The sequence below is a fragment of the Mus caroli genome, unplaced genomic scaffold (assembly GCF_978045245.1).
Source record: "Mus caroli unplaced genomic scaffold, Mus_caroli_1 scaffold_1, whole genome shotgun sequence".
In the NCBI taxonomy this organism is placed as follows: Eukaryota; Metazoa; Chordata; class Mammalia; order Rodentia; family Muridae; genus Mus; species Mus caroli.
In genome coordinates this window covers 171919549-171940762 of record NW_028227256.1, presented here as the reverse complement: position 1 = coordinate 171940762, position 21214 = coordinate 171919549, and the positions used below count along the sequence as shown (strand labels likewise).

Here is a 21214-nt window from a genome sequence, read left to right as displayed (position 1 = left end):
TTTGGGAGTGCGAATCCTCAGGTTCTTACAATCACTCTGCCTTCTCTTCCCTATAAGATCCTTCTTCTGCTGCAAAAAGACGCTTCTTTGATGGGAATGCCAGACAAATCTCTCTATGGCTATAAGAATAAGAATTTAAAACATACTTAGTCTTTATATTGGTATAGCAAAATAATTCATTGGTATAGCCATTTTGAAACCCTGTTTACAAAAACAAAAGAAAGCAGATGCTACTGAGATTTCCATTGCAGACTGCATTTCTATACCACTAGATGGCATCTTGTTCTTTTAAGATCTCTGGTAACATTCCAGTCCTGTTTTTCTCCTCCTAGGAGCTAGGGAAAATAATTTTCTGGAGATTTTACTTTGTCCAAACTCTTGGAGTAATTTTGTAGCAAGAAATAAAATAAGTTCGAACAAGGTGCCAAATGTAGAAAAATTGTAATGGGCAAGTGCAAGTTCTAGGGCAGAGAATGGGGAAGCAAACCATAGCTGTAATATAGTAGGAATAAAGAAAATGACTTAATATGATGTCATGACACTTTAATAGAGCATAACAAAATGCTGAACATTTTAATTACCACATGAAGCCTTTTGTTGTTATTGCTGTTATTGTCTTTGTTTTTGTTTTTAGGGACTGGAGTGATGGCTCAGCAGTTAAGAGCACTGGCTGCTCTTCCAGAGGTCCTAAGTTCAATTCCCAGAAACCACATGGTGGATCACAACTATCTGTAATGGGATCTAATGCCCTCTTTTGGTGTGTCTGAAAATAGCTACGTTGTACTCATATATATAAAGTAAATAAATAAATTGCCAAATAACATTTTAAAAAAATTTTGTATTTGTTATGTGTGTGTGCGTGCATGTGCGTGTGTGTTTTTGTGCTGTATGTGTATGGATGGCCATAGAGGCCAGAAGATGGTGATCCCTTAGTATTACCTTTTAGGTTTTTCTATTGGGTTCACTTTCTCTGCCAGTCAAGAAATTAAAGGGAGGAATAAAGTATCCAAACAACTGGAAAACGCAGGGATATATCAGACTCATGAGGTAGAAAACAATGATGAAAAATATTAAAGGTTAGGAAACACATGCAAAAATACATGCACACACACATACACACAATAGCATACACACTTACACATGTACACACCCATATACTCACACAGGTACATGCATAAACTCATACACACTAAGTGCACACGCACAGACTGCCCCCCCCCCATGCAAACACACACCACATTACACACAGAGAGGTATATAGAAATAATGATACACTACAAAGCAGAGTGAGGGATTTGGAAGTAAAATCCTGTCTTTCCTCTATTTGTGTGTCTTTATGTGTGTGGCATGGTATTCTTCCTAAAGTGGATGTTTTGTCAATTGGACAAACTTTGAGAGACTGATAGGCTCACAGAATGGAATAAACATTTCCCAATCCGTATTCTCTGGCAGAAGTGATTAATTGGCCACATGAGGCTTCAGTGTCAAGCAACCACCCCTTTTTTCTCAGTTCAGAAAGAAGCCAGATATTTGTTTCCTATCTGTGTCCCTTTCCCTATCTGTCTGTAAAGAATCTAACTCCTAACCCTTCACAAGTATAAGCTGGATGTACATGTCATTGGGAGAAGCTGAAATGGAACTCAGGCCCTCTGCAAAAGGACCATAAATCTTAACCACAGAGTCATTGATATTCCTAATATTTTGAAATACCAACTATAGCCATTTAAATATTTTATGCCTATGATTTCTAGTCTCAAAGTAGCATACTAAGTCTACTAATATTTAAGAGCTCTAGCGTGTTTTCTATGGAATCTTGGAAAAAAAACCACAAAGTCCCACAGAAGAGATGACAGTAGTAAACATTACAAGCCAGTGACTCTGTACCATAAAACCATGGCATTTTATCACTGTCCAGTTACGGAGACTATGGCAACTGTCTCCAGACAAACATATTGGGATTATTCTCCTTTCAAGTGTCCGAGTCAGTTTCATTATGTGCATTTTGTTAACATTCTATATAAGTAGCAGTCAATTTTAACTATAGTGTGGAAGCATATACCAAGGGAGCTTTTAGATATACCAGTTATAAATGATATTAATCCTTAGATAATGATCTTTGATTGACTTGGGAAAGATGGTACTGCACTATTTGTGGTTTTGAAATAAGATTCGATTGATAACCTGGTAGTGTAGGGATGCATACGACTTTCTCTGTCAGAACAAATAATACTCACTGTGCTAGAAGTGTACAGACTGGGAAAAAGATCGCACCAACCATATACTCAACAGAGGTGTGGCATAGAAAGCACATAAAAATTCAAGAAGTTAGACACGCCAGCAAACCAAATCATGTAATTTAAAATGGGGTATGGAGCTATCAAGAGAATTTTCAACAGAGGGATATCTGGTGTCCAGCATGGGGAAACCCATGGCTCCAGCTGGATATGTAGCAGAGGATTGTCTTATCTGACATCAAGGGAGAGGAGCCCCTTAGTCCTGTGGGGGCTCGATGACCCAGCCTAGGGGAATGCTAGGGCACTGAGGCAGGAGTGGGTGGGCAGCTGGGGGAGCACTCTCAAAGAGACAGAGGGAGGGGGGAGGGTATAGGGAGTTTGTGGAGGGGAAACTGGGAAGGGGATAACATTTGAAAGGTAAATAAATAGAATAACCAGTATAAAATAAGAAAGGGTCAACATCCTTAATCATCAGAGCAATGCAAATCAAAACAACTCTAAGTTTCAAACTCATAAATGAAAAGGACTAAGATAAAAGAAAACACAGCCGGGCGGTGGTGGCTCACGCCTTTAATCCCAGCACTTGGGAGGCAGAGGCAGTCGGATTTCTGAGTTCTAGGCCAGCCTGGTCTACAAAGTGAGTTCCAGGACAGCCAGGGCTATACAGAGAAACCCTGTCTCGAAAAACCAAAAAAAAAAAAAAAAAAAAAAGAAAAGAAAACACAAGTGACAGCTCATGATGGTGAGGATGTGGAACATAGGGAACACTCCTCCGTTACTGGGGGGGGGGGGTAGAAACTTGTACTATTAATTTGGATATCAAGTTGGCAATTTCTCTAAAAATTCAGAATAGCTCTACCTCAAAACCTAGCTATATATCTCCTGGTCATATATTCAAAAGATGTTCAGGGATAAAGATGGAACAAAAAGTGAGGGAGGAAATGGCCAACCAATGACTTCAGAACCACAGCATGAGGGAGAGGCCATCCCTGACACTAATCATGTTATTCTATTCTTGCAGACAGGAGACTAGCATAACTGTCTTCTGAGAGCTCCAGCCAGCAGCTGATGGAAACAGATGCAGAGACCTACAACCAAACATTAGGCAGACCTCAGGAAATCTTATGCAATAGAGGGAGCAAGGAATAAAGGAGCTGGGGGAGGGGGCAGGGTTAAGACTGCCACAAGAAACCTACAGAATTAAATAACCCGAGCCCACAGGGGCTCACAGGAACTGAACCAACTACTAAAGAGCACACATGTGACAGATGTAGACTACCTCTGTATAAATAACCAATACACAGCTTGGTTTTCGTGTGGAACTTCTAACAATTAGATCAGGGGCTGTCTCTAACTTACCCTATTCCGTAAATGGTTTTCCTTGGGGCTGTCTCTAACTTTCCCAATCCCATAAATGTTCTGTCTTGTCTAGGCTCAATAGAAGAAACTGTGTCTGGACCTACTGCAACTTGATATGCTAGGGTGGGTTGAAATCCATGGGAGGCTTCCTCTTTTCTAAATGAGGGGACTGTGAAGAGAAAAGGGAGGGGAAGGCACCATCAGGATGTAAGGTAAATAAATTAATTGATAAATAAATTAAACCAAGAACACAAAAGAGTTTACATAGTAATCTTGGAAATGGATTATTTGTTTTTAGAAACATACTTAGAGGGTGAGATATCTATAAAGAGGTACAGGTAAACTAACATCAGCTCCCAGAAACAGTGAGTATCTTTTGAGAACCGAACATTTTCTTAATGGCATCTTTCATATCCTTGTTCCTCAGGCTGTAGATTATAGGATTGAAAAATGGGGCAAGGACAGCAAACATTAGTGCAATGACCTTCTCCAGTAGTGGTTGGAAGGTGACAGAGAAGCGCAGGTACATAAGAGCCACACTGCCAAAAAACAGCACAAAAATGGTGATGTGGGCTGAGCATGTGGAGAATGCCTTCTGACGGCTCTCACCAGATGGAATCTTCAGGACCACGGTGATGATCCTTAAATAGGAAAGGCTGATGATAGAGACACAGCTCAGGATGGAGATAGCATGGATGACATCTTCAACCAGAATCATAGATGTGTCTGTACATGCCAAGAGGAGCACAGGTTCTAAGTCACAGAAGAGCTGGTGAATCTGATTGGGGCCACAGAAGGGCAGAGTAGACATCCACACAATCTCTGGGAGGAGCATGAGGAAGCCAAGGGTGAAAGAGCCTGTGGAAAGCTGTGTGCAGAGCTTTGGAGTTATAATGATTGCATAGCGAAGTGGGTTACAGATGGCAACATACCTGTCGATGGCCATTATTGTGAGGACTAAGCTTTCTGTGACTCCAAAGGAATGGAAAAAATACATCTGCATTAGGCAGCCAATGAAGGAGATGGTTTTCTCTTTGCTGACCAAGTTATAGAGCATTTGGGGAATGGTCACTGTGGTGTAGCAAATCTCCAGGAAGGAGAAGATGCTGATGAAACTGTACATGGGATTGTGCAGACGGACATCCAGCTGCACAGCCAAGAAGATCATAGCATTCCCAACAACAATGAACAGGTAGACGCAGAGTAGAAGGATGAAGAGCAAAAGGCCACCATCTTCAAACTGAGGGAAATCAGAAAAATAAAACTCTGTCACCTTCGTCTGATTCTTCTTATCCATATTTTCAGAAGTTTATCGGACAGCTGAAAGAATAAAAAAATCAGAACTCAAGTAAAGGAAGAAAGAAAAAATTAACCATCTAAACAGCTAAAATATTAAACCAATTAAATAACATATATGCTGAATTGTTTGGAATAAGTAGTCTTCTCATATTTGCAAAAATTTTACTAAAGATATTTAGTAGTCAGCTATTCTGTTTTTTTAATAACCTGTACATTTAGAAATATAAATTGGTATACACTATTGAATGACAATTTGGCAACTTCCATTAAAGGGTAATAGTTTAGAAACTGCCTTTTACTTCATAGTATAAGGAAAGTTATTTTACAATAAATGATTTACAGAATAATCAACATATTAATTTTCCCAACAATTCATAACTTTGAAATAACGGAATACATTTTGAGAGAAATATTCAGAAAAGAAAATGAATGTTAATTAAACAATTTTGGTTCAATAGGATAGCATTTTAAAGTAAATATTTTAAAGGCTTTAGGGCACATATTGCACATACATTGGTTAACATCTTTGTTAACATCTCACTAAAAGGAGAACATGATGTTTACTAGAAACCACTTCCTTGGAAATGGTTTATAGTCATCTGTGTGAGCAATGTAGTCTAGTCTGTACTACCTTGCACAAAGGAGGGTTTTGCTAATTTCAAAACTATTACCCAGATGATGCATTGTAAGTATAATTGAATAATACCTGAAAAGCTGTAATCAAGAGTCAATATTTAGAGACAGGTTTAGCCAAAGCTTCAGATATTCTCACCTCTATCCTCATGATGTACTGGTCATCAATCAGCATGCCACAGGGTTTCTCATATTTAATAGTATTGATACTTTTGTCACACAATTATTTACTGTGGAATATATGTGTCCTCCTATGCAGAGTAGGTTGTTTGCAAGACCATTTAACAATCGATTGGATGTCAATAGTTCAACCCATTCCTAGTTTTGATAAGCAAAACTGCTGTGTTTGCAGGGAAGTTGGCATAAATGTTTGATGTCAAGAACCAGCCACATATAGAAAATAATTTTTGATGTTACATAAGAAGATCACGGTCTGATAATTGAACATGAATACATCTGGACCTTTGCTTTAAAGGAACAAGAATAGGAAGGGACCAAATAGCTCCTTAAGTGCACATCCATCATGACCATGACTCAGTCAGTTCTGTGCTACATTCTGAGGAATGAGATTCATCACCAACTTTCAACAGGAAGTTATCTTTTTTACCTGTAAGCATTTTGAGACATATTGTCTTTACAGAAAGTTCCATTTATTCTACTAACCTAAAGCTGGCCAACAGTTACCTGCTAAAAACAGGTTTGAAGGTGTACTTGTGACTGTTTGCTAAAATATTTTGCATGATAGAAGTATAAGCTCTGTCTTTGTCACACTTAACTACTTGATAGTGAGAGATCTGAAGACTGGTTCTGGAGAAAGTAAAAGCTATTGATAGTTACCAAAAAGAGTCAGTCATATTAAAACTGACTTTAGACACAACACATGCACTCTTGAAAGCACAGAAAAAGTGTCCACACACAAAAGAAAGTTAGCCTGGCAAGCAAAAACCAAGGATTATATGTGCTTTTTAGGGATCCTGTAGAATAGCAGATCTATAGTTGAAATAGGAAATACAAAGGACAAAATTTCTTTTGGCATTTCTACATAAAAACTTTTACTAAAAATTGATTCTTTCAGGAAATATGGGCTATGCTATAATTATTTCTTGCTTTATACTGTTGCCAACATGAATTAGCTTCAAATATATCTTGGTCGAATTTAATCACTCAAACACTGAGCTCCAAGTTTTTACATGTAAATATGTGGGTATACTTAAACAAACAAGCAAATGAACAATAAAACAAAAAAATTGCAGAGGGGAAGAATAATTAAAAGTCTCCAAAGCTTACACTAAGCCTAAGAAATAATGTGATATATGCAATATTCTTAAAACAATTTCAATATCTGAATCTTTTGCATCTATGATCTTGTAATTTTTGCAGGTATGGCATGACATAATACATGTATATGCTATGAGTCAAATTACTCTGTCAATAGTACTTGTCACAATCACAATATCAAAGTCTGGAAGAATGATAAAGGAAGAATTTTACCAAAAGACTCTTCTATTTTCTAGGGGAAAAGGAACAACTAGAAACTCAAGTGGTAAGCTATAACCATTGTTTGGGGATTTGTTACTCATAGTTGATTTCCTGACTCTGCAACACATCATATAGGCATCCTAGATTATAGTTGATCTCAGGATTAAGTATTAATGTGAAATGTCATAGATTCTGTGTCACAGATACAATTTAATAGATTAATTTACACAGAATAGGTTGATTTCACTGATGAAATTAGTAGGTCATTTCTTCTTGAATTTGTACTGCTTCTCTGCAGTCAGAGAGCACACTGACCTGCCCAAAGCCCCAGCCCTGACCCACAATCTTCCCATCTCAGCTACAGTCCTTCCACCTCAGCTATAGTCCTACCTCAGTTAAAGTCCTCCCATCTCACTGTATTCTCACTGTGTTCATATGTCCTTGACAATAACTCTGCAGGTCATCTTATACCCACCTCTGCTAGAATCCCCTTTCCCAAATATCTTCATTTCTCTGCAGCAGAACACATAGAAAGGTTAGAGCCACAGCACTGGATTTCTTGGGGATAAAGGCTTTATTTTGATACACTCTCTATAGTGCCTAGGGAAAAGCAACTCTAACCCCAAGTGCCTAATTAGGAAATTGTTGCCACGCTTCTGTTTCACAAGGACTCCATACCTATGGGAAGCTAGGGTTTTAAGTCTACCAAGATAGCAGAAGAACATTGATACTTGGTTTTCTTTTGTGTAGAATGTATGAAAGAATTGTTTCTGTGACACAATGTCAGATAGACTGAGTCAGAAGATGATCTAGGAACTAAAGCAGTCAAACTCAGCCTCTTATATAGTAGCCAGTACAGCTTATGAACACAATTCAATGTTGACGAATATGAAATAGAATCAGCTTCAGTAGAATTTCTTCAGAAATATCAGATCATCTCAGGGTCATTGGTAGCAATGGAAGAAGTAAGGTTCTCCCTGAGATTTGTCATATTTTACTGACCCCAAAGATCTCTCCATAGGTTTTGTTTAAGGAAATGATTCAAGAACAACATCTCCTACATAAAAGGTGCATTGATAATCACCTGAGTAAGCATATAAAAAGACTGGGAAAGTCCCTCATATACAAGTAGGTGGAATATACCAGTAGAGGAATAAGTTTACTTTTAAATTTCTTTATTCCTTTTTCCTCATTGATTTTTTATTCTCTTTATTTACATCCTGATCACTGCCGGCCTCCCTGCCACCTCTCAAACAGTTCCTCTCTGCACCCCCTCACTTTTTCTTTTGCTTCTGAGTGAGCGGTGGCCCCCTGGTTACATTATATATATATATATATATATATATATATATATATATATATATGTGTGTGTGTGTGTGTGTGTGTGTGTGTGTGTGTGTGTGTGTGACAAGAATGAAACATTAAATGTAATGGTTCCAGTGGGCGTAGACAGGGAATAGCATATATATATATATATGTATATATATATATATATATATATATATATATATATGCTTGTATGAGTGTTGTGATGTATGTATGTAAAACATCTTACATTATTATACACAAATTAGTTCTACATCCAATTTAATAAGCAAGGGAAAAAGTTCACAAATACCACCCTTTATGTTAGAAAAGTAAATTATCTTAATAGATACTTAAATCTGTCTCCTGCCTTCAGAGAGATTAAAGTACTGCATATACATATTTCCAATTTTTAAATCTTTTTTTCTATCATAATTTTTATTGTTTATTTGGGAATTTTCCATAATGCACCCTAATCACACTCACTTTCTACCACTAAAATCAGAAACAAGACAAAGTTGTCCAATATCTCCATTCCTTTTTAGTACAAAACTATTACAAGTATTAGATAAAACAATAACATAATTTATGGATATCAGGGGATACAAATTGGATATGGACATCTGATATCTATCTTCTGAATACATCCCCACAATCACCACAGTGGTCTGAATATAAGTTGAGGCAACTGCTAGAAAGGAGAAAAAGACAACTGCTGTTTGGATGGCATCACAATGACCATCAGAGATGTAGATGTACAGTACAAACCTACCACAGGAATGGAATTACAGAAGATCTGATGGATCTGGTTGGAGCAACAAAAAAAGACAGAGTGGTGATCCTTACAATCTCAGAGTATACTAGGAGATGTAGTAGGATGTAGCCACAGATGTAGTAGGATCCATCTATTTGTGGCATTCAATGTCTGGATGTTCTCATGGTTGGACAACAGAGGACTTGTCTTGTATCTGTGAATGGACATTCTTGTCAGGACACAGCTTTCTGTGATACCCACTTGCTGCAGACCCTTTTTGGTCCCTGTTTGCATAGAACAGGTCTCTAGTTGCAGGTGGACAAGGAGTCAACAAATGAAAGAAAAAATCAACACAAGAGGTTGTGTAGAATCTGTATGTAATGTCACAAAGTGAACACCAGTCTTATACAGAAAATAAAAGGGTAGCATGTCACAGCTGGCAAAGTACATTGAAGTTACCTGACACAGAACAAAGGAATGACTTCAAATGGACTTACAGATACCAGGTAAATGTTTACAGTAAAGATAAAGCAGTCCTGCCTAGGGTCAGCTTAATGACAGTTAAGGATTTCACACCCTAGTCACAATTTGTGCTACTCTTTGAGCCTTGTGAAAGCTAGCACCAGGGGGTTCTGCTCTAGCAGACCTTCTCATGAATAATGCAATACCACAAACCTCCTATTTCCTAGGCCTTGATAAATTCTTGTATGAGTGTAACTTTTAAGTATCTGTGGAGAATCTTCATTTGTCAAAAGAATTCACCAACTTGCTTCTAATATGCAATATAACCTGCTATATCTGGCTGTAGAGAAGATCCCTGTCTCAGTGGGATTCCCTAGCTCTTTCATGTAAACCCACACATTAGCTAGGCCATTGTGTATTCCCTTGTTTGGATGAGACTGGCTACTGTCCTAAGTAATCACTCTGCAGACTAGCCCTGAACTATTCTAGCTCCGTTCTTTGTAATGCCTAGTTAGTTTCACTGTTTCTACTAGAAGTAAATTTGAATGTTACTGAATAGATAACCTTCTTACTGAATTCCTACTGAATTCCAAGTTTGTGGGCTTCAAGGATTTTCTAGGACTTTAAAACACTGGTGGAGGCTTTACCTATGTCAGAATTCAATCTTAAAAGGCATTTATAATAAAATAATACTAAAAGAGAGCACGTGGATCCATATACCAGACTAACACAGGGATAGGGTATGAGTATACGGGTTATGAGAATGCCAAGGTTCCAGGAGGTTGAGTTTCTCTGAAACTCTTTGCCTCCTGAGTGCTTCCAGGCCTCTTGCCCTGCCAAACAGACTACACTGGAGTGTGCATAGCACCCAATGGGTAGAGAACATACTATAAACAAGATATTAGGATGTTAGGGTGAAGGTTTTGTGTGGGCAGCAATTCAAGGAGTTTTGTGCTCCTTGTCTTGCTTGAGCAATGGGGCCTTGCTGTCAGTTTGCAGAGAATGACCAATTATGGCAACAGCCTAGATTGTCTAGGGATTTCCATGGGAACCATTCGGACAATAACTTAATTGTATGTAATCCAATCCTTGTACTTTAAGTTTTGTTTGATGTCTAGAGCTAACCAATTGGGGACTCTGTCTCTCCCACCTTTTGGAAACTTCATTAGGATTGACTACATATATTTTAAAGCATCTCCACTGCACTAGTGTTCCCCACCACCACTCAAATGCCCCTCAATTTATACTGCTTCTTCTCGCCTCTGACCTGATCCTTCCATTTTAATACCCCACTCTTCCAGTCCACCTACAAAATGTATTCTATTTCTCCCTCCAGGGAGATCCCTGTTCCCCACTCCTGTCACTTCCTTTATTCTTAATCTTACTAAATCTAGGGATTGTAACTTGTTTGTCATTTACTTAATGACTAATATCCACATATACTATATCTATCTATCTGAGTCTAAATTACCTTGCTCAAGATGATTATTTTCTAGTGCCAACCATTTAGTTCCAAATTTAATGATGTCATTTTTTTAGGTAAATGTTATATATAGACAAGTAACATTATTTAGAAGGAGCAGGTTATATTTAGAAATGTAGATACATATATATCTATACATATAACAATACTCAATTTTAAAAAGAGCCCACTCATTTAGAAAGGAGGAATTAGTGGTTTATGGAAGGATTTGGAGAGAGAAGAGTAAAAGAATAAATGATGTAATTATATTATAATCTCAAAAATAATCTAATACTGTTCATGCTTCCCTATTGCTCTTCCAGTAATAAATCCCCCTATCATCCATCATCCCTCAAATACTGTTTCTTGACATGAAAGAAAAAGGTTTCTCCTCGTGCAGCTTTTTTAATCTGCAAAACTCAATTCAGCAACTATAGCCTGGCCACTGAATGGTGTGAAACAGAATTTTAAGCTCAAAGGGGTTTCACAAAGATTTCTAACCTCGGTAGTCCATATATTTCATGTTACCATTCCCAATATTTTCTTTATGTGGACTTCTTTGTAGATCAAAACACTGTGAAAGAAATTTGTCAGTATCATCATTATTTCAACACTGAAACTAAATCAAACCTGAAACTAAAGCTCAAATCAGTTTAATGACATGTTAAGGTTATGTAAGTAGCTATAACACCTGTTTAGGATTTCCTATTTATTTATGTTATTCATTTCCTCTCTGTGTGTAAGACTGTATGTGACAAAGGCATATGAGGAAGTCAGTGAATGACTCTGAGGGGACGGTCAATTCTCTCCTGTCATCTTGTGGCATCTGGAGATTGAACTCAGGTCATCATGCAGGCATACACATGCTCAACTGCCTCACAGAACATATTAATGCACCCATGGTGTCTCTACTGTATTTTCAGTCTCCAATAAATAGGTAAATTTACTTAATATACTTGGATTTTAACAAAGGGAAGTTTTAAGTTTTCTTTCTTCAAATATTTTAAGGAACCTTAGCAGTTCTTGCTGTTTCCTAGAGAGATGGGTCTTTTCCCCTCCACTTTTTTCTCTATTTCAGTGACTGTGGATCATGGAAATACCATTGAACAAAGGGATTCAATGACCAGGATTAGCAAAGTGGCATAGACCCAAGGGGCGAGCTTTCTACTATTATTCTGGTAAATAAACATAGTATTAAGATGATTTCTAATAGTTTATCACTATACCATAAAACAGAGTATCACTCCACCAACATTAGAGAAGTTTCTTCTTGCTGTAGGTAGTAACTAACACAGAGAAACACAATGAATGTGTAGAGAACAAGAGAATTTATAGTTTCCCACTTTTAGAAAGTGTGTTTTATAACACAACTATCCCACTCAAAGCTCGAGAATCTATGCAGAAGAGGAGAGAGAACTATTGTAAGAGCCATATGTGGTGGATGAGTTCAAAAAAACAATGCTCTCCAGACACACAGGGCACAGCCACAGGAATTCACAATGACTGTGATAGCATGGCCAAGACCTTGGCTAGTTTAAGATAGACGAAATCTCAGTATGATGTAGGGGTGGTAGGCTCAATGTCTTACCCCATGCTCATGAGGTATTGCCATTTGATAGATTCTGGGAGAGAGTTAGGTTTCTTTAATAATATGAGCCCTGGTATGTAAATCACATTCAACAGTAAGCCCTATGTCTAAGAGCAGTAAGTCTATACAAATTAGACTCAATGAGATTAAAAGAGGGAGAAGAGAGGGAGGGAGGGAGGGAGGGAGGGAGGGAGGGAGGGAGGGAGAGAGAGAGAGAGAGAGAGAGAGCAAGAGCGAGCACATACAGTTCGAGAAGTAGGAAATTGGGCGTAGATCTGGAAGGAGTTGTAGGAAGGACATAAATATGATCAAAATGTACTAAATAAAAATTTCAAATAAATAAATAAAAAGCATTATTATAAAATGCCCTGCATTAAAAATAAGGAAAATGGATAAGTGGCTGGAAATCTTTAAGGTAGTGCAAGTTCATTTGAAGGATTCTCTAGATATATAGAAGTAGTAGTATTCTTTTTTAAAATATTTATTTTTAAACAATGTGTTTATTTGTGGGTCTGTGTATAGAGATGTAAGAAGTAATTGAGTACCATGGAGCTAGAATTATAGGCAGTTGTGAGCCACCTTGTGTGGGTACTAGCGTCTGAACTCCAGTTCTATATAAGAATGGAAAGAACTCTCACTGATAAACCATCTCTCCATTCCCATAGAAGCTTTCTTACAGTCAAGATTTTATTCCCCACTTCAAACAGAATTCAGATTCATAAGCATTCCTTAGTACTGGCTAGTATGTAAATCCCAAGTTTCTGGTAGTCTAAGTTTTAGTATTATTTTCATATATTTTGTATTTTATAGGAAACAGCTAGTTAAATAAAATAATTAGAGCAAGGTAAATCTGTATCCTGAAACTAGCCCAGCTTCTATGCTTTCGCACTTAATAAGGGATGTAGACATTTGGGACCTCTAACAATAACTGATAGGACAGTCAACAAGACACTACACCCTATGACATTTTATATATATATATATATATATATATATATATATATATATATATATATCATACTATGTGTTCACAAATAGTATTCTAAATCACAGAATAAAGATGAACCATGCAGATTAAAATTATTAAAACAAGAAAAGAATAATAATTTTTACTGTGAACTATATGCCAGAAACTATGTATTATATTTTAGAGATTTTTGTTGTAACTGTGAAAAATTCTTATCAGAAAACATTGCTATTGTATAGTGAAATTAAGATTTAAAAAGCTTAATTTACTTTATCAATATCAAGTAATTAATATGTCATTCAATAAGATAGAACTTAAGTTCAAATTCACAGAATTTCAAAAAATGTGTGGTTAAACATATGGTCAGTATGCTGGTGTTTTCTATGTGAAAAAAATGTGTTAATATAAGAAACTTTTAATTTTGCTCCAAATTTTATTTAATAAATATCTCTGTTTAAAGTATAATTAAATGATTTATGTTAAAACAAGTAAATTTGAGCCTGCATGTATTAGGGAAGAAACATGTTTGGCAAAATTTCTAAGCACAATTCACAAATATCTGAAGTTAGAAAATCACAGCCTCCTATGATGCTGGGAGAGCATTATAGATTGAAATCTTTGGGATCAAGCTGTATATGGCTCCAGAAGATGTTGTAATGTTATGATAACATTGAAGGCCAGGCATCTTTTGCCACAAAAATCAATGCCAGACATGAGAAAAGTGAGATGCTTCATGTACACTCCTTGGCTATTGATCCCTCAACCATTCTATTATCAAATCTGTCCGTGGCCTTTATTTTGCAATCCCATCACCTCAGTATTCCTGTTCTCATAAGCTGCCTCTTCAGGGCCTCCTTGATTTCCTTGTTGCGCAAGCTATAAATGAAGGGGTTGAGAAAGGGAGTAATCACAGAGTAGACTACTGCCAAGGCTCGGTCGTAGTCAAGGGAGTAACTCTTCTTCAGTCGCACATACATGAAAAGGATGCTCCCATAGAAGATGAGAACCACAGTGAGATGGGAGGCACACGTGGAGAAGGCCTTCTTCTTGCCTGCAGCAGAGGGAATCTTGAGAACTGTGCGGATTATCTGCAAGTAGGAGCTGAGGATCAGCAGGAAGGTGGCCAGGATCTTACAGGAGTTAATAATAAAATCTACTAGGACATTGACTGATGTGTCAGTACAAGCCAAACTCAGCACAGGAGGGAAATCACAAAAAATGTGCTGAATGTGATTGGGGCCACAAAAAGGGAGACGAGACACTAAGGAAATTTCCACCACTGGCCCAGCCAAACCTCCCAACCAGCAACCAATGGCAATCTTGATACAGAGTGACTGGGTCATTAGCGTGGGATAGTGAAGAGGCCTGCAAATGGCTAAGTACCTGTCATATGCCATTGCTGTCAGGAGGTAGCACTCAGTAGCTCCAAGAGAGTGAAAGAAGTAGATCTGTAGGAGACATCCAGAAAAGGAAATTGTCTTCTTCTCACTCAGCAAGTTTGCTAGCATCTTGGGAATGGTGGCAGCTGTGTAGCCCAGCTCCAAGAAGGAAAGGATGCTGACAAATCTGTACATGGGCGTGTGGAGCCGAGAGTCCAGGTAGACCACCAAGAATATCAGCAAGTTTCCCAATATAGTAGTGAGGTAAATGGAAAGCAGCAAGAAAAACAGGTAAATCTGGACACCTTGGAAGTGAGGGAAGCCCAAAATGATGAATTCTGTTACGTGGCTCCAGTTTCCAGTGCCCATTGCTCATTATTCCTGTACCTATATAATGTGAAATATACAAGAGATAAGGGAGAAAGTATCCATTGGCATCCAATCAAGGAAAATTTTAATGTCCTTCATCTTCCAAAGTAAATTACTTCTACTACATACTTTGAGAAGCAGGCATTTCCATTCCACACCACTCACTCCTGCAGTCAACTGCATTGGTCAGAACTTCTACCCATTGCTTCCAGGGAAACTGCCCTTTTTTTGAACAGTACAACCAATCTTTATATCACACCCCACTTAATAACCCATTCATCCTGCTTACTGTAGGATTCGGTAATTTCATTGATCAGAGTGCATATTGCCAATTCACATTGAGTGTGTAAAGATCATTGTTTACATTGACAGTGGAAATGTTACCATTGGTAACAGTGCCAATGGAACATCCTTACCACTGAGAATGTAGCTGACCAAGGACATTCAGTTCACATTACATTTCCTGGAACATCCTTACCATTGAGACTATAGCCGACCAAGGATATTCAGTTCACATTACATTTCCTGGTTTCTACCTTTAACTTGTTTGCTTCTTCAAGCTTCTGGCTTCTAAAAATATCACTCCTTTCATCTCTGTTTTCTTATGTTCTTTTGTGAAAACAGATCTATGACAACCCATCTATGAGCCTATCAGCTAGAATTTAGACCTCTTTTGGACACTAGTAAAACTTGCAGTGGAGATTAAGATGAGTTCAGGAAAAAAATGAGACTCAGACCAGAAACAAATCCTATACCTCCTTTCTTTCCTTCAAAATGGCCACTTCCTCAGTACTCCCTATTCATAATATTAAATGCATTTTTCCTATTCATTGGTTGTGTACAGAATAAACAGTTATGGTAATATAACTAAATATTATTGAATATTTTCTGAAAAGTATAACTAAACATGGACTCAAGGAATAAGTACATTTTAGTGATCAATGTCAAGAAACTACTTTGCTTTTTCCTTATTTCAGCTGTTATACAAAATTGTACTTATTTGTCACGTGTGACATGGTGCCGCAAAGTGAAGAAGGACTAGACACAACTGGTTAAATTAAGTATTGTGTCAGATAGCTGTCACTCAGTGGTGAAAGCACTTGCCATCTAGTCTCTTGGTGTTTCAAACAGTGCGATATCCTGGCACGATGAGATGGCTCGGCAGGTAAATGCACTTGGTGCCAAGCCTAAAGATCTGAGTTTGATCCGAAGCCTCACATGGTAGAAAGAGAGAGATGAGTCCTCAATGTTTTCCTCTGACTTCCACACCCTTGCCATGGCTCACACATGCACACACAAACAGAAACAAATAAATATGATTGAAAAAATATAGTATACTGTTATTAACTATATTTCACCAAACCACCCACAAAACTTTTGGCCCACAATTTATCCTGCCTACAAGATGAGCAGGGATAAAGATGGAGCAGAAATTGAGAAAATGGCCAACTAATCACTGGTCCAACTTGAGACCCATACCATGAGAGAGAGAGTCCACCCCCAACACTATTAATGATATTCTTTTATACTCACAGAGAGCAACCTAGCATAACTGCTACTTCAGAGGCTTCACCTAGCAAATGGACCATAGTGACTCATAGGGACTGAACCACCAACCATAGCGCAGAGATGGGTTAGACCTGGGACCTCTACTCATATGTAACTGATATGTAGTTTGGTCTTCATGTGGGATTCCTACCAAATGGAGCAGGGGCTATCTCTGACTCTGCTGCTTGCCTTTGTATCTCTTTCCCTAGTTGGGCTGCCTTGTCTAGGCACAATAAGAGATGTTCCCAGTCCTACTGCAACTTGATGTGTAGGTTGATATCCATAGGAGGCCTCCTCCTCTCAGAGTAGAAAGGTTTGATTTGGGGGAAGGTGAGGTGAGAGGGACACTGGGGGGGGGGGGAGAGAAAGGGGAAGCTGCCATTAGGAGGTAAAGTAAATAAATTAATTAAAAAACACAATATACTGTTATAAACTGAACTCACACTATTATCCAAAGAATTTATTAATTCTAAGAAAATAAATAATTGCAATAATTTCCCAGATTATTTTTCTGTATATAAATGACATTAATCTCACTAAACTTACTAAACAGGCATAACCACATGCACATCACTATGCACGCACACACACACACACATATGTACACACACATACACACATACATACACACATACACACACACATACATACACACACATACATACACACACACCAACCTCCCAGTTCACAATACCTATATCCTATTCATATAGTTTGACCACTCTTTTCACATAATGTAGATATTTTTTAAAGAAGGATTTAGAGCTCTTTCCTTACACTACTGATTTTAAATGTTCGATCATTTCCACTCAATTAATCATTTTTAGAACCAATAAACATTGCTGCAACTTTGGAAGAAGCTCCAGGACCATCATAATTTTGAATTTCACTGAAGTGCTCGAGGTTTTAAATAAATCATTTATTATTATCAATTCACAAAGATGAAAGAGCTTTCATCCGAAAGAAGGAACAAGGAAAACAATAGCATAAATCATCACAGCGAAGACACCATCGCCGTTGCTGACTCAGACCAGCTAGAACTCTTATTCTCTGATGCAGGAGGAAACCTGTGTCCTCCAAACATCCTACAGATGGAATCAGACGTTTGTCAGTACTCACGGTGCGAGGTGCTCATATGACAGCCTTTCTATTGTACAAATGCTTAGATAAAACTCTTTCTTTCCCTCTACCCAAAATCTGACTTTCAAGCACTGCTTGTATTCTGCAGAATAACCCCACTGTTCTGGCTGTGACCCATGTTTAAAATTTTACCAGCATCATCATGTTCATTGTGATCATCAAAGTTTCACTGCTGGTGGCTCCTCTGTTTGGAGTGTTCTTTCATTAAAATTTTGGTTCATGCTCAGTACCCTGAGGATCCTTAAATCTTCATTGACCACAAGGTCATTTCTTTCTCTAGGCTTACAGGTTAAAATGAACTTTTTCTGCTACTCCTAGTAGTCATGACCTGGAGAAATGTCTCGGTGCATAAGAACTATTTCTTTGCAAGCTTGAAGCCTTGAACTTGAATGTCCATCACTCACTTGAAAGCCAAGCTTGTCTGTTAGTTCCTGTAACCTGATCATTGGGAGGCAAAAATGGGTGTTTTTGAGAGTTCATTGGGTGGTCACCCTAACTTAAATGGTGAAATTTGAGTTTAATGACCTTGTTTCAAGTCATTAAGGCAGAGAGTGATAGAGGAAAACACCCAACATCCCCAAATCCTGCCCTGCCCTTATACCAATCTGCACATACACACAAACACAGAGACAGAGAGACAGAGACAGATAGACAGAGACACAGAGGGAGAGACAGACAGACAGACAGACAGACACACACACCCAGAGAGAGAGAGAGAGAGAGAGAGAGAGAGAAACAAGTACAGATAGATGAGAGGGGTCTGTCCAGCAGTATTCCCCCATGGTCCTTTTATTATGTCCTACTTCAGGTACTGAAATTATTTTTATCCTTGTATTTACCATCCCAAAGCAGCTCTCTATGAGCTTTGTATATATATATATAAAGGTTATTTTTATCACCTTTGGTTATATATAGGTGTGGGTGTATCAGCATATAAGTATGCTCATGAATATAGGTGTCCACAGATGCCAGATGTACAAGATTTCAAGAAACAGGAGTAATAAACAACACTGAGCTAGAACTGAGAACCTGCGTCAGGTCCTCTGACTGGGCAACAGCTTCTTAACAGCGTAATCATCTCTCTATCTCCTGTCTGAGCTTTTTGAAATTAATAAATTCCATATTTTACTTATGACCTAGAATGCTTAGTAAAATGTCTGATTTGTTACAAATATGATAGCTAATGAAAAATAGGATGTCAACTAAGATGATCGTCTGGTTCTTTCATGCTACATCTCCTCCTTTGGTGTGAGGGCTGGAGTGAGGGCTATTAGAAATCCTAGCATATTTACAAATTAGCACTTATCTTGGTTAGGTAGCATCTCACTTCCCATATTCCAAGAGGCTTTTAGCTTTAGTGCCTTGCTACTCATTCTCTGCTTCACATGGTTACATTGTTTCTGGCCTATATCTATTGAGGCATAAGTCCAAATAGTTACAACTTACGAGATCAACTTGATTTCTCCATTGTACAAAGAAGGAAGTGGCGATCAAGAAAAACAGAACATGTTTTGTCAGAGGTCACACACTAGGTTAAAAACATACCCAAAATACTGATTCTGAGATGAGACAGGTCACGGAAACATTTACAAAGAAGAACATATGCCTGGTATGGTGGCTCACACTCATAATCCTGGTCCATTCTGGACTATAGAATGAGCATCCATTATCAAAAAGAATGTATTGTGATGGCATGAATATATAGTTTGCAACTGCATTATTATTCTAAAAAATATGTCCATCCCATGAACCTGAATTATTCTGTACACTTAGTATTTCTGAATGTTCTTATTATTTTCCTAATGACCAACCTAGAAAGAAGCATGATAAAGTGTTTGCCTGACACATTCTTACCTGCAGCTTAAGAGTGAGGATCCTTTAGGGCTCTACCCTGGGGTCACTGCTGTATCTAGACGTAGAAAAGAACTCCCCGATGTCTTTCTAATTTTTTCACTTATTTGTAGCATTATGTGTTCCCACTCATGGGTGCTGCATGAGTTGAGCTTTCTCACTTTGAGAAGAACCTGTGGGAGTAAATCAAACCATAAAACATTCCTCTCTCATGATCTATATTTTTGATTGGGCAGAAGTTTCTGGGCCTTCAGAGCAGACCCCTGAGGTTGCTAAGGTGTTCCTTTGGGAAGACAACTGTCATCTATGATATTCATTACCCAAGAGTTCTTTGCCTCTTACCAGTTCTTTCCTGCAATTACTACCCATCCAAGTTGCAAAAAGCCTCTCTTATTGCATTGGTTTTCATTAATGGAAACAATTAACATCAAAAAATTCCTGAGCAAACTAGGTCCCTGGATAGCATGACTTTAGAGAAAGAAATCATACATGTCCCCATTGCAACATGACTTTTCCAAAATATGACTGAGTTTCCTGATCTAAGAGATGCTAAAGAGAGGTACAAGCTGAGAAAATAGATGCTAACAAGGCAGGTCCTAATCCTGACTATTGGATTTATACCTTGCCCCTTTTCAGTTTAATCCAGTGTTATTCTGCCCTGAAATTGTCTCTACCTCAGGATTCTGTATTTAAATCTAATTGCAACGCCACCTATTCATGTGACCTTGGCTACCTCATCAAATGTTTACTTTCAAACTTTCCCAAAGAGTATAATTTACAGATTCATTCCACAAAGAATTAAGTATTAAAGGTATTGAGTATCCTTTTATATATACATGTGTCAGAAGATTACATTTCCTTGTAAATACATTTCATTGTCATTTGTCAACTGAATATATCTATAAAGGATAGGTTTTTCCTCATGCCAAAATGATATCCAAGTGTGACAATGAAAGTGAAAAATTACGAACTCTGAGTCATATGTGAAGACTTATACAGGTTTTTCCTACATTCTCATTACAATCATATTTTGAAAGTTCCTTTTTTTATTGGTTATTTTATTAAGTTTCAAATGTTGTCCACCTTCCTGCTTTCCCTTCCTCAACCCCTGCATCCAATCCCCTGTTCCCCTGCCTATATGAGGGTGCTCCCCACCCTACCACTTCCACCTCACCACCCAGCATCCCCCTACTCTGGGGGCAACTAGCCTCCACAAGACCAAGGGCCTCCCCTTCCATTGATGCCAGATAAGGCACACCTCTGCTACATATGCAGCTAGAGCCATGGGTCCTTCCTTGTGTACTCTGGTTGGTGGTTTAGTCCCTGGGAGCCCGGAGGGGGGTGGTTTAGTTGATATTGTTGTTCTTCCTATGGGGTTGCAATCC

The 21214-nt window shown here is 38.1% G+C and overlaps 2 protein-coding genes across 2 annotated transcripts; both read right to left on the bottom strand.

Annotated features, from left to right (window-relative positions):
* Positions 1 to 3942: 3942 nt before the first annotated feature.
* On the bottom strand, positions 3943 to 4890 carry LOC110301817 (olfactory receptor 6K3-like). The gene has a single exon (XM_021172488.2). The coding sequence runs from the start codon at positions 4888 to 4890 to the stop codon at positions 3943 to 3945; it is 948 nt and encodes a 315-aa protein (XP_021028147.1).
* A 9461-nt stretch (positions 4891 to 14351) lies between these two features.
* Or6n1 (olfactory receptor family 6 subfamily N member 1) lies at positions 14352 to 15290 on the bottom strand. The gene has a single exon (XM_021174560.2). The coding sequence runs from the start codon at positions 15288 to 15290 to the stop codon at positions 14352 to 14354; it is 939 nt and encodes a 312-aa protein (XP_021030219.1).
* Between the last annotated feature and the right edge of the window lie 5924 nt (positions 15291 to 21214).

Excerpts from the sequence above, each read along its gene's own strand:
- LOC110301817 (XM_021172488.2), bottom strand. The coding sequence starts at position 4,890 with ATGGATAAGAAGAATCAGACGAAGGTGACAGAGTTTTATTTTTCTGAT.
- Or6n1 (XM_021174560.2), bottom strand. The coding sequence starts at position 15,290 with ATGGGCACTGGAAACTGGAGCCACGTAACAGAATTCATCATTTTGGGC.